Source organism: Lagopus muta, chromosome 13 (assembly GCF_023343835.1).
Source record: "Lagopus muta isolate bLagMut1 chromosome 13, bLagMut1 primary, whole genome shotgun sequence".
Taxonomy (NCBI): domain Eukaryota; kingdom Metazoa; phylum Chordata; class Aves; order Galliformes; family Phasianidae; genus Lagopus; species Lagopus muta.
This window is the reverse complement of record NC_064445.1, coordinates 13,595,313-13,612,045: the sequence shown is the minus strand read 5'-3', so window position 1 is coordinate 13,612,045 and position 16,733 is coordinate 13,595,313. Positions and strand designations below refer to the sequence as shown.

Sequence of the window (16,733 nt, the reverse complement as noted above, 5' to 3'; positions counted from 1 at the left end):
CGTGAAAGTATCAGCAGCTGCATGTTACTGCATAGTCATATTGTGCTCAGGCAGGATAGGCACAGATGTAGCAATCGCTTCCTTGAGAGGTAATGGCCCATAAGCTGCAGCTTATGAAATACTGGGAAGGTTCTGCTCTGCTGCACATAATTGTCCTCTTGCATGGTTCCACTGCTCCCAGTCTTGTTTCTTTTTACCTGAAATCATACTTTCTGACTACTGGTGTTACATTTGTGTGCACACAATCGGTGGTGAGCTAATTCTGCCCAGGTAGTGCTTTCCTTTCGTTAGCAAGCAGCTCAGTTACATTACTAGGAAATGCCATCAGTATTGAAATTTAGACGTACAAGTCACTTTACTAGTCATAAAGCAAAACGTGCTTCTATTTCAATTTTTGTTCAGGAGCACTATTTTTTAGAACTTAATAATTGAGGAAGGCATTTTATTTCCTCAGGGAGCAGAAGTAATTGGTAATACAAAACATTCTTTCAACTCCTGTGTTGAGACGTTGTGCACTGTATGTGCTTACCCTCTGTCCCCAAATATGTCTGTTTGTGATACCTCAGGCTCTGACCAGGCTGTATTTGGACAAAGCAACATTAATTTGGAATGGAAACGCAGTCTCTGGACAAGAGGCACTGAATGAGTTTTTTGAAATGTTGCCATCCAGTGAATTCCAGGTTAATGTGTTGGACTGCCAGCCTGTTCATGGTAAGCTTCTATTACTATTTATTTATTTAGTCATTTTATAAGTATTGATATAGAAATACAACATAACAGTGCTCAATATTTCTCTAGGGATTATTTTATTAGTGAAAATATTGAGGGTTGGAAGGTAAAGCTGTGCATAAATAAAGCACAAAACCAGGAGGTGCAGCAACTCCACACTGTACCTCATGTCTGGGAAAATGTTCTTTTTTTGTTAAGATTGTGTTCAGATGTGTTGTGTTCTCATGTATTGGAAAGGTTGAGCTTAACAGATGATGTTGTCCTTGACGGTGTGTGAGTTGAGAGACCTCTGCTGTAGCCTCTGCTGCTGCCATGCAATAATATGTGGGACAGATTATTAATCTGTATGTGCTCTGACTTCTTTACATCTTGAATAGATGCTAAGTTCATTCGATTTCTAATTAGCAATTGCTAAAGAAATGCTTACACAATTGAGAAGTTAGTAAATGACTTCTGAGGAATATTTCTGCAGTATAAGGCAAAAGCCTGTGGTCAAGCATGCTTGCTTTCCTTTGCTGTGAAAGGATGCAAGCTAATAGAGGAGGGAGAGGAGAACGTGTATGCAACTTGCTGGATACATACACGTATCAAACAAAGAGAGCTTTTTCTAAAAAGATGGGGAGGATGTTTATAGCGGTCTCAAATGAACAACATTAGATGGAAATGTAAAACCCAGTGAAAAGTGCTGTTGGTGAGTGAATACACCGTTGTCTACATGGAAGTGATGTAAGAAAGCTGTATTTCTTGTGGATGTGTAACCAACTGCTAGCCTGTAACTAGTGTAACAGAATTGAATAAAATGCGCGTTTCCTACTTCTTTCACCTGTTAGTCTTTGTTTGGGTTGTTTTCTTTGTTTTTTCTTCATGTGAAGAGCAAGCTACTCAAAGCCAGACAACAGTCCTCGTGGTGACTTGTGGGACAGTAAAATTTGATGGCAACAAGCAGCGCTACTTCAACCAGAACTTCTTGCTGACAGCACAGGCCACATCCAACAGCACGGTGTGGAAGATTGCGAGTGACTGTTTCCGCTTTCAGGACTGGGCCAACTAGCGAGGAGCGGTGCGGGAAGCGACCTCTCATTGCACGGCATGAAGCTGGCTGTTCAGCTGGCCGCCCTGACTGCGGGCTGCGCTCAGTCTTCGTGTTGCATCTGTCGTTATGGAAGGTCTGCGGATGTCTCAGGCTCAATCCCAGTGGCCGTTGGCTTTAATAATAAACGATCTGAAAATGTAACGGGTTGCTCATGTTAGTTGAAGGTAATGAAATGCTGAAGGAGTCGAACCTAAGGAAATGCTGAAGGTAATGAGCTGTGTTGGAATCATTCCTAAAATGCCTTACGTGCAGCTGTGCTGCCACTTACAGACTTTTTGTATGTAACGTAGAAACTTTGAACACAAAATTCTCTTATTGTATAGTTCTGACCAAACGTGTAACTGCTTCAATTTGAACAGGCCTGTTTTTACAGTAGCATCTTAGCTCTTTTGAAGAAGATGCCTGCGGCGTGTACATAGAATTCTCAGAGCTACCTGCTCCTGGTTGTAAGAGGCTTGTGAGGACTGGCAGTGATTTCTGCTCTTTGTGAAAGTTGCAAATACAGCCTGTGAGTGTATAATCTCTCAAATAGTCTGTTGGAAACCTAGTGTTACCTTCTCTGAGATGGAAGGACTGTATCTTGTCAGGTTTTCTTTTGACTTAAGCATCTCAGAATTTGGTGATTGTTAATTTATATTAGTTCATATTTAGGGAATACTGAATAACTCAGAACTTCAGTGCCAACAACTCTTGTCAAATACATGTGAAGGACTTCAGCCGCAGTTTTTGTTTTGAAGTCTTGTAGTGTAAGAAATAGGTCAGTAACATCATTTCTGTCTGCTCTGTCAGTTCTGTCACTGTGAAGGACGGAATATTCTTCCCATCTAAAGTCTGCAATTTTTGAATCCCTGTTATTTTTTCAGAAAATATTGTAATAATAATAAAAAAAAGACACTAAAGGTGTGTGTTACTGTGAAGTCTTCAATTTTTCTCTTCGGTGCTGTTATTCAGAACGGGTTCCTTGATTACTTTTAACTTAGAAAAAGAAGGTCTGAACACAAGTACTACCTTCCTTGTCTGCAGATTTTTATTACGGTTTTCATGTTTCTTTAACATTTTCCATATTCATTCTATTGTATTTTTTTCTTGCTTTAAGCAGCAGCTTTCATGAACAGTTTTCATGGGTGCAAGATTGCCCATCTTAACTTGGGAACTTATAAAGTACATCTGAATATGGATGTTTTCATATAGTTTTACATGTGATAATACACTTGCTTGCTAATTAAAAAACACATGAGGGGAAATTGTAAATACTATTGCAGTGACAGCAGCAGCCATTAGGACTGCAGCTCACTTGGTTCTAGTACCTAAATTGGAAAACTGTGAAAATGAGCAGTTTCTAGCGTGTATAAAACACTTGTGGTTGGTGTGATATTATCCTACAGATAACGGGGTACTCAGGTGAAATGGGTGGCTTTATGTAATGTAAAGGTGCTCTTTACATCATGGGATGTACATTGGAATTGGTAACCTGACTTGCTTCAGAAACTGCTGCTATACTGAGTGGTTTCTGAAGCTACTGTGTAAGTGTTTTCAACCTGAGAAATACTTGGTTTCTGCAAGCAATGTAAAAAATCCAGAATTCTTGAAAATTGTAAATACTGTAAATGCATTGTTATGTCTGTGTGTAGTGAAGAAAGGGTTGCTTTATTCAGTTTGTTCTTAACAGAATATACGGGGTTTATATATTTGCATTTCTTATATGAAATTGAGAAGAGAACCCTCAGTTTGCCTGTTTCTCACACAGCAATGTAGAGCTGTGGCTGGTGTGCTGTGCTTTCCTTGTTTGTTCTTCGTTCCACCAGCAGTGTTACAGCCTGCTTACACACACCAAACAGGTTTTGTCTCTTGAAATGTAGCGATAGGTGCACCTGTAACATTTACCTTCAAACTCTGAACACATTTGCCAGGACACACACTTACACTTGCACCTAATAAGCTTGTTCTGAGAGTAAATACTTACTGGATGTTTGGATCCAAGTTCTGATTTGTATACTGATTTTGAAGCTCTTTTCTATGCAGAGTGGGAGATTTTGAATATCTGAGACAATGTTTTGATCGTTTTGTTCCTATCGATTATTTTCGTGCTATTTAAATATACACTGCTTTTAAATCTGGCTTCTGCAAATAATATTTAAAAAAAAAAAAGACCTGCCAGACGTGTTATGTAGGAGGCTTACCGCCTGTCTAGATGCACAGACGTGGTTTATACTCTTATTTAGTAAGATGTATAGTTGGAATTGGACTTGGTGTGCATATGGGGATATTGGGAGGGAAGCTTATTAGAGATCAGCTGCTTTAGTCTAGGGGAAAGTACTAGCTGTGTGCTGTCTATTTACAGACAGAAAGCCTCTTTCCAAGTAGCTGGATAAGTTAGGGATGCTGCAGCTTGTTATCACTCCTGCGGTGAAGTTAACAGAAGAAAACATAGAACTGCTTTTTATTCCATTACGTACCAAATCAGTCAGTGCTGGTTTAATGTTCCTTCTTGTTGACTGTGCTGTAATGTCTGAAGTTTATGCCAGACATCCGAGAAGTGAACATGTTTATGCTCTGAACTGTAACCAGGAACAAATACGTTTTGCTTGATAAGCAAACTATTAAGTTTTGCTTGATCCCAAGTCAGTGTACAACCAGACAGTGTACAACCAGACAGTGAAACAAAGCCAGGTGAAGCACTTCCACGTACTAAGCTGTGGCAGCTGAAGTCTTGATAGACGTTCTGTGTTGTGTGCTTTCCCTGTATTGTCTTTGTAAGTCATTGTTCTTAATGTTGCTTTGTTATTCGACCGTACTGCAGTTAAATTGACCTAACATACTTGTACTGTTCCTCGGGATGGAGAAAAGTGGTTTGTTCTTGTGATGCAAATGACACTTTTGATATGCTTGCATTTCATTACCATGACTGGGAAAAAGCACATTATAAAAGAAATGCTGTATTATCAGCACTTGGGTATATTTTGTAAGTTTTCAGAGTTGTTAAAAGACTTCTTGTAAGATTCCATTTTAAAAAGAGAAAGCCCCTTTTTTTTTCCTTAAGACATTTTCGTAGCTTGTTCTTAAGATATTAAAGTTCAGGAAATAATTTGTGGCTTCTTTATCTTTACTGCTTGTGTTCTAGCTGTGAGTTATGTGTTCTGATTGTTGCAGCTGGTGCTGGGACACTGCAGAACAGGCGATGTGTCAGAAAAGTTACTTGGAGTAATAAGTAATCCTCTAGCAAATGCCAAGAGCACTGTGAAGCAGTAAATGCTGTTGAGCTGGCCAGAGCATCACTCTCAGATTGATGTTTCCCACTGTATGGAGATCACTGGCCTGAACCAGTGACTGAGCACCTGGTGCAGGGGCATAGCCAGCCCTGGGAGCACAGGTGGAAGCAATTCACCAGTGTGACCAGAAGGGGTGGGCTCAGGGTCTGCCCCTCTCTGACTTCATTTAAGGGCTGGCAGCCACAAGGGAAGCATCTGCTTAGAGATGCTGCCTTTGGAGCGCTGGGCAAGCCCTGATTCTCAGGAAGGGGTAAGTGATTCCTCCTGTGTTACTGGGCTGGGACGCTACCCTTGGGCGATCCGAAATTGCTGTTGCCTGTCCTTACTATCCTTACATCCTCCTATAGAAATTTACTGTTGTTTTGACTGCTGTCCAACAAACATTTGAATGAATGAAATATTTGGATGAAGCCAAACATTTTTTTTTCCAGAATCTTGGATTGTAAATATAAAAGTATTTACAGTCTGGTAATGCATTGTTGAGCCTCTGCTCTTTCTGTGCTAAGAAGAAACAAGGCACTTGAAGAAGGAGTGTTTCATGTGGTAATTCACATGCTTCATTCTACTTATTTGGTTGTTGATGTTGAATGACTGATGATCACTTAGTGTGGATGGCTTTTGGTTGCTGGTAATGAAGAGGATGGCAGCGCAGGGTCAGAGTCTGTACAGAAACAGGTGTTGTTCTAGAAGCAAGTAATTCTAACTATATTGTAATGTTTTTGCTGTGTTTGAAGGTATGGATTTTAGTGAGACTGCAAATAATCACTTCTTAGTAATTATTCTGAGAAGAGCTCTGATAGCTGAATGTAGCATAGTGAGGAATGCTGGGGAAAAATAAATCATGGCTAGGGATAAAACACCAGTTATTTTTGCTTGTGTGCAGAAGTGAATTTGGAAACTTACTGAATTTAGAACCTTATGGATGATCTGGATGAGGAGATTCAGTGCACCTCCAGTAAGTTTGTGAATGACACCAGGTTGGGAGGAAGTGTTGAACTGCTTGAGAGTGGAAAGACTACAGTGGGATGTGGATTGGCTGAGGCCAATTGTATGAGGTTCAGTGAGACCTGGTGCTGGGTCCTGTGCATTGGCCACAACAGCCCCATGCAGTGCTGCTGGTTTGGGACAGAGTGCATGGCGACCTGTGCAGCAGGGAAGGATCTGGGGCTGTGAAGTGAGAGCTGGCTGTGAAGGCTTGAGGTGTTTGAGTTGTGATTACCCACCTTGCATCCTGAACAGAAATAAAGCTGTGTCTTCCCCCAAGCACTTCCAAGGTGTTCCTGGAGACTGTAAAATTGACAGCAGCAGCAGCTATGGTGTGGCCAGGCATTATTTTAATTCAAATATGCTCAGTGGGGAGGGAAAAAAAATAACTTTTAGTGCTTTAAGAGAGCATTGCACTCTGCAGTGGTGGTGTGTGGTGGCTTCCGCAGGGCCAGAATCAGCTCCCAAAAAATGACTTGTTCAAAGCCATAGAAAATACAGGAAGCATCACTGTTCTTTAAGGTTTCCAACCGGCAGATAACGTGTTATTTAAACGTCTGGTTGAACCGTAACTATAAGGCAGAATAGATGGACTAATGAAAGTTGCACAGTGCTACAGTTAACCTAGACCAGGTAATTCTTTCAGGTGTTGAAATGTACCAGTAGAACTGCAGATAATTAGAATGGGGTGCTTTGTTAGTTACTTGGCAGGAGATTTTGTGCCCTATTTGAAATGTTTTCACAAGGGCTGCCCTTTTTTTAGACAGGATCTGAGTGTGGTGTATCGTGTTATTTGGGGGGTGAGTTGTGTTGTGAAGATACGTAGTTGGTGGTGTTGGTTGGGTGCTGATGCAGGGGGACCACCAGAGCTATTGTGTGGTAATCTGTACAATGGAGCAGTGGAAAATAGTGACTGATACTAAATAAAACATACTGAGAGCACATTTAAATGCGAATGTGTTGAAGCGTTGACACATGGATGTCCAACCTCTTGGGGTGCCTGGGCCACACTGAGTGAAGAGGAATTGCTTTGGGCCATGTATATGTAGGTCTCTGAAAGTAGTGCCGCCTCATTATTTCCACAGATGCAACAACAGATGCAAAGAGCACATAACTACTCGATAGAGCAAATTCTCAGCTACAAAGCACTGTTTTTCATCAGCTGTGTTTTCACCAGCAATGAACGAGAGCCTGCATGCTCATCAAAATCCCCACTCCTCACTGTGCTCACACCGCTGCGTGGTCTCTGGAAACATGCAGAGAGCAGTAATGAATGGCAGCTGACATTGATGGAGGAATTCAATTCCACCCCTTTGCTTCATCCCACCTCACGTCAGACACCACCGTGTCAGACTGCCCCTCTGCTGCCATCTGCCACACGGCAGTAATGAGATACTGCTGGGAAGGTTCAGCCTCTGCTGCCATCCCACTGCTGCTGCCCCTGTTGAGGACCAGTATCATAAACAGGGGGCGTTACTTTCAGAGCAGCCCATGTGAAATATATACTGTACTCAATGTACATAAGTAACAAAACTTATTTTAACTTTTAATGTTTTAATTGAAATATATTTTTAAAAAGCAACAGAACCATAAAACAAATGGGATGTGTGACCTTGTTTTTGTGAGAGCAGCGTGTCAGCTCGGTGCCGTGGCAGTGGCTCTCGTGTTTGTCAGATTTCTGATGAAGTTTGACTCCTGTGCTTCCTCCTCGAAAGCAGCTGTTCACGTACCGGCAAAAAGCAATGAATTGGGTGTGATGGTGGATGAGGGATGTTTTTCTCTGGTAACAGAGGGCTTATGAAAGTACTTGAGCTGAATGCCTGATTGCAGCTCTGTGCGTTTCTTTTGAAAATTCCCAGGTAATGGATTTACATCAACTGAGAATGAGTTGCAAAGATGAATTGCCGATTCCTGCCGGGCTGCTCAGTGTGACGAGCTGCTGCCATGTGGCGCAGGGCCGGGGGCAGACATAGGATGGGCTGTGCCAAGTCAGTGTGTGCAAGTCTCGTACTTGGGAAATGGTGACAGCCCCTTCCCTATCCTTGCCCAGCTGAGGTGAGCTCTGCAGGTCTGCGGTACTTTCTGAGCTGTTGGTCTGTAATGCCTCGTGGAGGCCGCAGTCCTGCTGGTGGACGCTTCACTGGGACAGGACTGAAAAGGGTTTGGATGTGTAGTAATTCGCTCTTTGTGATGGGAGAACGTTGGTTGTAGTCAGCTTAATTCTGATTGCGTTGAAGGAATTCCTCGCGGAAGCTCTGATGTGACTGAGGCCCCGTTGCTGTGGTCCTGGTGCAGTGGTTCATGATGTGAAGCTCCTGTGATTTCAGGGTTTTTGTAAAAACAAAACCCCTCGTCACCTCGTGCAGCTGATGTACGGCCATTCCCGGCAACGTTGCAGCTGCCAAGTTGAGGAAGGGCTTTAGAACTGTAGCTTTGCTGTCAGAAAGCGGCAGCTAGCGTGACGGCGGTGCGGTGAGAGAACGGCCCACGCGCCGATTTTGAGGGATGTCTGCAGCTGTAGGGATAAGTGATGCTCTCCGGACGCACGGCAGCGCAGGCGTTTATTGCGGAAAGCGGTATCGGCCAGCCCCGGTTACCGGGCGGCAGGACCGCCAACCTGCCGTCCCGGGCTCACAGCGGCCGCTCCTCTTCGGCCGGTCCGCCCTCCTCGGCCGCCTGGCCCGGGCCGCCGCGGCCCCAGTCGCGCTCGATGTAGAGGTGGTAGGGGTCGTGCTTGGACTCCAGCTTCCGCGAGCGCGTGTAGGCCAGGATGAGCCCCCCGGCCAGGCAGCCGTAGAAGATCATGATGAGCAGGATGTACAGCCAGGCGTCGCCCCCGGGCTCGGCGGCCGCCGTGCTGGCGTTGGCTCCGCGGCGCAGCTCCCGCAGCACTGCGCCCAGCAGCGCCTGCAGCCGCCGCGCCTCGCTGCAGTTCATTGCGGGCTGCGCCGAGCTCTGGCGGCGAAGCGCCGATCCACCCGGAGCTCGGGCAGAAACGGTGCGTGCGGGAGGGCTGAGGCTCCGCCCAAAGCCGCGGGGCTCTGCCTCCTGCTGTGCGCTCCTGCTGTAGGTTCTCCCTGCAGCGCTGCCACGCAGAGCGTGGTGCTGGGAGCGTGTTTGGGGGGGCCCGTGCCACAGCCTCACAGCTCAGTCAAATGCGTATCCTTACTCTAGAAAGGAAAACGTCATCCATTTGAAAGATTCAGCCGGAAGGAGAGCAGCTCAGATACGGCAGAATTGGAGTAATTCAAACAGTAATTAACTGCAGAGGCTGTTGCTCTGGACCTGGAGGACTTGAGTGTTGAATATCGGTGGGCTGGTGTTGGGCTGCTCCCTACCTGTGTGGTGGAGAGGGACTGAGGATGTGGCACAAGCAAGCCCTTCACTTTTTTCTCCTCAGAGCTCTGTGCCCATGGCTGTGGATTTTGAATTCTATATGAATTCCTCACGTGTCCCTGTTCCCAGCTGGCCCAACCTGTTGCTGTCTGAGCTCAGTGTCTGCTGTGCTCACAGGTGGCTGTGGCAGTCGTGTTACAGGGGCACAGCCTGTCCATATATATATGTGTGTGTGTATATATGTGTGTGTGTATATATATGTGGTCAGCTGTGTCTTCCTGCTGTGTGTGTAGGTGCCCCGTTTTGATTTTCTCTGCAGAGCCCTTTTACAAAACCACGTCCCTTCGGAGCCATGCTTGGTTAGGCAGGCATCGTACTTCATCAGGACCAAAGGGAGGTGTGCCACAGGCAGTCATTTCTGTTGCAAGTAGAAAGAAGACACTCACTTTCATTGTGCAGAACCATTTAGAACTGCAGGAGCAAATGATTGGGTTTGTTCTGACTCCAAGAACAAAAAGTAAAGTAGAGCAGGCAGCTGAGGAGAACAGTATTCCTGTTCTTCGTGTGCACTCTATGGGGGGGAACCATCAGTAATGAACTGATCCATGGCCAACAGGAAGAGGTAGGTTAGATACCACATCTCAAACACAACCCGGCAACACCTCCTGGGGCTCTGCTGTGAGGTGTCATTGTAGTGTGAGACTCGTTGCAGATGTTGCTGGGCTTAGTTCCTATGTAGGCTCAGCAGCTCACTGGTAGCAGTAGTTCAAAATTGGAGAAGAAATGGAAAATTCAACAGTTTTCGTTTTGTGCTGCTCTGTTGTTGAAGTATTTGCTTCTTTTCTTTAGAAGTGTGAGGGCTCTGAGGATCAGCATGCCCCAGAGCTCACTTTGTTTACTTTAGTGGGCATTGGCCTCATGTCAAGGCTAAATCTGAAAGTAAATGCAAATTTGACAAATTACCTGGGGTAATTTGCTGCGGGCTTCATTAGAACACTTGTTTTCGTCAGTGTCCACAATAGATCAGATCTAATTTTTCTTCCAGACATCTCTCTTCCCCAGTACAGGTGCAGCAAGGTTCTGTGTGCTGCAGCTCCCAGCAAAAAAGCAGTACAGAGATGAAGCAGCCCTCTGCTGCCAGCACTCATTCAAATCAAGTGAAGTGACGATGATGGTCCAACAACAAACATGCTTGCCATGGCCAGTGTGACCCCATCGTGTTAAATACAAACAAATAAACCAACCAATGACCTACTGTGCAGCAGCTCTGAGTTAACTGGGGAAGTGTTCTGTTCATTAATTCAGGTATCTTCACAGTGGTGTCAAATACCTGAGCCCAGCCTTTAGCATTCCATGCTAATAGTGGCTGAGAGCTTTATGGATTGCATTTTGTAAACCACCTTTGTGGCATTTTATGCAAAAGCAGCACTGGAATGTTGTTGTTTGTATCATTTTTGTTGTCTCTTTTAGTTTCTTGAGTTTCCATTTCATGGGCTAAAATTTAAGCACATTTTCTCATGCAAACAGCACTTAACTAATAGGCAGGCTCCTTAAATACATAAATGCGTGACCAGAATTTATTTTTTGATTGCCTGTAGTTGCAGAACATGACTAATCTATCATTAGAGCAGTGTGGTTACCAGAAACAATCATTCCAGGAGGTGGGGAGGTGTTGGTTTGGTTCTGCCAGAACTGATGACCCGTGGTCTCAGAATGTGTCCTGTGCCATGCATGCAGCTCAGGAAGCCTTTGATGGGAACTGGGGCTCTGTGTGTTGGCCTGCCTGGGCTGCCTAAACACCACTTAACCTGCTCTTAAGGGAATGGCCATCACTTTCCCTGTTTATGCTAAACCAATTAAGGGCACCTGCTGCACTTGTACAGGAAGCAAATCTCTCCCCCAGCTCTTACCTGAGGTCCTGTGTTAAAGCCATCCTTGACAGGTGTTCATTTAAACCTCTGACTCTGATGCTGTAGAGACTTTAAGTGGTGGTGATTCTGAGCAACTAGTTCAGTATTTAATAAGGAATTAATTTAAAGCTCTGGGTTTATTTTCAAAATGTTCTTTGCTTTGACTCCTAAATGACCCTTGATGTAAGCTTACTTTGTTCCTCCTTCCTGTCCCCTGGAGACAGCTCCTTTGGCCCTCTGAGGTGACCTTAGGTGTAGCTGAGGCTAATCACGTTTGCTACATTACTTTTCTACAAGCTCTGTCACAAAAGGATTTGAGAATTAGTAGAAGCTCTTACCAAAATGCAAGCACTGTATTTGCAAATCACTTCCATGCTACAACTGAAGCAAGCCTAGTGTAATCCCTCCCTCACTTTTTCCCCCTTCTCCAAAAATACGTGAGAAGCTGATTGAACAAATCCTTTTGCAGCACATGCTACATCAGGGCTCTTTTTTACCCTCGGGTATGTTCTTCTGAGCTGCTGCTTCTGCTAAGCCCTGTTGTTATGGTATGCTCCATTGCAAAGAGAATGGGAGGTGCTGACCATTAACTGGAAACAACATGCAAAACACTCCAGAAACACAAACTTGGTTAACCATTTCAACTGTATTCTGTTCTTGAAATGTCAGCGTGGTGTGTGTATATATACATTGAAAATAGCAACTCTCAGTCAGCCGAGACACAGAAGATAGCAGGAATCGAGATAAAATACATTTCATATAAATACATTCATGGTTTAAAAAAGAAAATCTTACAACTTGCTGACAGACTCAAGTGCGAGTAACTTTCTTACACATCTAACTTCTGTGATGCTAAGAGGCTGCCTAAAGGTTATGCAACAGTGACTGGTTTGAAACATGGGAGGCTGCTAACATAGCTCCAGAACTGAGTCACTTGGAAAGCTGCAACTGGAAGGGAAAGTAATTCCTGCCTTCATGAACCCACAGATGTGCCAGTATGCTAAAGAGAAGCATCACACAAAACCTTTTACTTTCTGTACAGTGACAATAACAAATAATTTTCCTTTTTAGCCATCATATACACAACACGTTAGGAATAGAAGAAATCTATAAATACTTAAAATGAATTTGTAATATATAGCAGCTGAGCCACACCTGTACAAAATGAACGCAACACACAGGATTAAGAAAAGTGCAAAGTAGAACAGTATCAAGAGTCTCCACTTTTTTACAGCGTTTGTGGTTCAAGTGTGAAGAGCTAGCGGGGATGTGGGAGCTCAGTTACTGCAAGTCAAAGGAAACACAGTACTGGATGCTGCACACAAAATGATAAACAGTTATTAAATTATAACCTCCCATTTCAGCACACCTACAATTTCCAGTTAATGTAAGAACACTTTTTAATAAGGATTTCTATATAGTGATTTGTCCCTTTTTTTTTTTTTTAGTTCCTTAAAACAAAGGTTTTCCCAGCCACAGCGTACTTTGTCTAAGTAAAACAAGACAGAGAAACCGCTATTGGTTTCTGGTTGGCTTTGTTTTGGATGCTGTATTTTAAAAGGTGAACAGAAATCCCTTTCCATAAAGTAACTACAGATACTCAGACCCTGATCCTGTAAACCACATGGAAATAACTTGTACCATTACTCACATGTGTGCAAAGGCCTAGAGGATCAGTGCCTTTAAAATAAAAACCCCATGCCACCTCCAAAAGAAAAAGAACAAATTCTCCTTTGAGTTTCAAATCTGTTCGGAGACAACTGCCCATCAATTTTGCTGTTGTCTGCCAGCCAGAATGCAGATTTTGCATTCTGCATTCAGCTGTTCATTTTCATCAGTACCTCCTGCAGCAGGGCAAGTCTTTGTTTTCTTTCAAGCTATGTCCCAGTGGAAAGCTCTGCTGGAGTTAAAACGTGGTGGCAAGTACAAAAGTGTGTGGTGAGTAGAACTTGAGATAGAGAACTTGAGATAGAACTTGAGCATCACTCAATGCTCTTGAGTGATGTTTTCAAATAACTTTTCTTTAGAAAGATTTTCAGTTCACCTGTGTTTAAGGTAAGTGTATTTTATATTCTCTTATAGGCACTGTAAATATTGAAGATAACTGATGTGCAGAAGAATCCATCCATTTTTAAGCAGTCCATTATTAGTGATCTCTAGCATGTTCTTGACTAGGGTCTTTTTTATTTTTAAATGGAGAAGGTTAAAGTTGAAGTACCCATTTTCTCCCTACATGCCAGGCTTCACAATGGATTAGAGAAACTGCAAGTAGTCTGAACATGCTAGAGAAAGAATGATGAAATTACCCAGCCATACTGCTTCATATAATTATGTCTGTCTTAAAACTGGAAACAATCACATGAAACTCCAAAACACATCAATATTTTCTGCTGTTAAGTAGGAATTTAGAGTTTAAGATCTTCCCTGTTGCTCTCTTTAGAGATAAGAAACATTCATCAATTTGGTGTATTTTCTGAATACATGTGATACCTACAGTATACAAGGATGTCCAAAGTCAAGGCATGATAAAGAACCCTCTGCACAACTGTCTAGTCAATTCAGCCTATTTGCCTCCATACATTCTTTCGATGTCGTTGAGGTAATGATTTTTCAGTTCTTTCCTTTTCAACTTGAAAGCATCTGTTACTAACCCAGTCTCTGGAGTCCACGGTTCAGGGCTTAACCGCACTTTGATGGGTATTTCAAACCTCTCTAATTTCACTGCAGGGACAGCAAGAAACAAAAGTGTGAGTAACACTGTTAAATGAAACATTTATGCTACCTACAAATCTAAGGCAAGTACTCTAGTGTGTATAATATGGTGACCTACTTGATGAAGTAACCCAAAAGACAGTACACAAGTTTAATTGTGTACCACAGCTCAGTGTCAATACTACAGCATGCAAATATTCTAGTAAGATACTGTATTTATACCTTGTATTGAATGTGAGAGTATAAAACCTAAAGCTTGAAAGAAATAAGTTTGTACCATGAAGATGCAAGGCTGCTGTCACAAGGCTATGGGGTGAGTGAGGGGGGAGATGGATAATTGCCCGAGAGCCTCCCCTGTGCCAGGAACAGGGCAGGAACTCCTGCACGTGTGCACTACTGCACGGGCCTTGCTGTCAGGCCCTGCGTGCAGACCTATAACAGCACCCACTGTGAGCTTCTGGTACAACTTGTGGCAGCACAGCCTCTAGGTGGCAGCAAGTGTAGGACAGCTGGGACATCTGAGCCCATGAGCTCCTTCGTCTCCAGCTTCAAGCTGGTATTGGACCGTCCTGCTTCCTCATGTTCAGTTACATGTCTGCTCCTGGGAAAGGTGCGGTATGTAGTGCTAAAAAACAAAACTGCCTCCTTAAGGTGATTTTCGAAAAAACCTTTCAAAGCATTTATATGTACATGGGAAACTATCATCTAGAAAGTAAAAAATGTATGACAGTGACTTTGTATAACAATGCTTTATGTTATTTACTTAGTTCATGATGGAATCACGTAGATTAAAGCATTCATACTTCAGTCACATCCCTAAAAAAAAATTCATTTATTTTTAGGGAAGATTTAATACTGCCTTTCATTCTAAATTTCTTGGTTTCAAAAGGCAAATTCTCCAAGTTTGAGAGGCTTGTGCTTAGTGTATGCTTACACTGTTTTATTGTTTCCATGTATGAGGTGCATAGCACTTTAGAGAGGTTCCTGACCCCAGTTAGCTTGGGGGTTTTTTTGGCCCCATAAAGAACGGATGAGGTTTTGGATCATTTTTATCTCTGTAGCAAGGACAGTAGGATTAAGCTGTTGTAAACATAAGGGTCATAGTTGTTCTAAGCACTAATACACAACACTGCATGGAAAAAAGCTTTGAAATGTCTTGCTTAACTAATTTTCATGCCGCAAATGTCTTGTTAAGATCTAAAAGGTTTGGAAGGGAAGTTCACTGCGTTAAACATGCAGCCTTTCTTTACAAGTTAATTGGAAAAAAAAAAAAAAAGCTTTTTTTTTTTTTTTTTTAAATAACATAAAGAGGAAGTAGTTAAGATGACCAAAAAGTATGTCTATTCGTGGAATAAGAGGTATGAATTTGACGTGGTCTTTCTGTTAAAACTCCCCTAAGTTTTGGTAGACTGAGGTAACAGGAAAAAGGAAAGCAGTCAGTGGGGATAACTGAAAACTTTTGCCTTTGTAAGTGCTGTGAGATTGGCATTTTACTTACTCTTGTTTGCCACCTCCTTAATTTCTCGTAGGATTTCAGCTTCCATTGTAGGATTGTTACAAATCTCAACCCAGGTTCCACTTATACCTTTCTGCTCAGCTAATGCCGTCAGCTTCTTCTGATTGGGAACCACAAAACTGATCACATAAGACTGGTCACTACCACAGGATAGCAAGAGAAGGAAGGGAAAAAAAACAGTTGAAGCTTCAATTTCAAGGATAAAATGCTTGCTTGATTATAGATACACAGATCCACAGTGCTTCTTGAAATGCAGTTAATCCTGCATACAAAATCCTTTTTTACTGAAGGTTTTCACAACTGATGACTTATCAAAGCTCAGGATCTAAGAAACAACAGCATAATCTAGCTTTCCAACTATATGTTTCACTAGTTCTCTGCAGCTTCCCTTCACATTGTGTGTGTGTAAGCAGGGGGGGAGGAGACACCTGGGCTATTTGGCTACTTCCAAAACTCAGATTTAGTTCTGGTGCAGAACGTCTAGATGAATTTTCCTTCGTATTCTGACAGAAAGCCAAAGCACGTGCTAAATTATACCTGTTAAGGGTGGGACAGAACTAGACTGAACTACAATAGAGGAAATGCCAACAGAAAAGCATAAGTTACTTTTTTCAGTTTCAGGGAATCTTGGAGCCTATGTGTGTTACTTTAGAGATGCTACTTACAGCTCGTGCTCTGGTGGGGGCTTTTGTTCAATGAAAACCATACTATGTCAGTATAGAAGTGTCACAGCTTGTATTTCGGTTTACACAAAGTTAATACTACTCTTACCTTTTGGCATAAGCACAGATATTATCAATCAATGAACAGTTCTTCAGTGCTGCCTCTACTTTGCCCAGAGACACGTATTCCCCAGCTTGTAGCTTTACCAAGTCTTTTTTACGATCTGGAGTGGGGGGGGAGAAGGAAAAAAAAACCATGTGCTTGCTCCATTTAAACTTCTACGTTTCCACAGACTCATTTGCAAAGCCAATCTAAATGTATCTAGAGGTATGCTAGGTAAAAGTGAATAAAAACGAGTAAAGCATTTTACCAAGTTATAAAGATGCTAACAGCATGTACGTATGCTTGTAGCTTTATAAAGGCTTCTGCCAGGAAGTTTACATAGCGTCACGCTTCTTGTCATGCAGCCTATATGAACGTGATGGAGACTCTGATTTTTAAGTTTTGTATAAAATACCAAA

At 42.8% G+C, this 16,733-nt stretch overlaps 3 protein-coding genes across 13 annotated transcripts in view; 1 reads left to right on the top strand and 2 right to left on the bottom strand.

The window, feature by feature from the left end:
* NXT2 (nuclear transport factor 2 like export factor 2) overlaps positions 1-4,921 on the top strand; it is a 72,676-nt gene extending 67,755 nt beyond the window's left edge. For 4 of the 5 annotated variants that reach the window (XM_048959952.1, XM_048959950.1, XM_048959949.1 and 1 more), the window contains exons 5-6: positions 567-711; positions 1,602-4,921. In XM_048959952.1, coding sequence (XP_048815909.1) covers positions 567-711; positions 1,602-1,780 — 324 coding nt within the window. In that variant the 3' untranslated portion in view covers positions 1,781-4,921. The remainder of the gene's footprint in view (positions 1-566; positions 712-1,601) is intronic. The other variant, XM_048959948.1, reaches the window with a different exon arrangement.
* A 2,738-nt stretch (positions 4,922-7,659) lies between these two features.
* On the bottom strand, positions 7,660-9,123 carry KCNE5 (potassium voltage-gated channel subfamily E regulatory subunit 5). Its single transcript, XM_048959555.1, has one exon. It carries the CDS (start codon positions 9,010-9,012, stop codon positions 8,707-8,709), a length of 306 nt encoding a protein of 101 aa, XP_048815512.1. The 5' UTR covers positions 9,013-9,123; the 3' UTR covers positions 7,660-8,706.
* A 2,825-nt stretch (positions 9,124-11,948) lies between these two features.
* Positions 11,949-16,733, bottom strand: part of ACSL4 (acyl-CoA synthetase long chain family member 4) — a 35,066-nt gene continuing 30,281 nt past the window's right edge. For all 7 annotated transcript variants that reach the window (XM_048959228.1, XM_048959232.1, XM_048959231.1 and 4 more), the window contains 3 exons: positions 16,321-16,435; positions 15,532-15,689; positions 11,949-14,042 (listed from right to left, as the gene is read on the bottom strand). In XM_048959228.1, the coding sequence (XP_048815185.1) occupies positions 13,885-14,042; positions 15,532-15,689; positions 16,321-16,435 (431 nt within the window). In that variant the 3' untranslated portion in view covers positions 11,949-13,884. The remainder of the gene's footprint in view (positions 14,043-15,531; positions 15,690-16,320; positions 16,436-16,733) is intronic.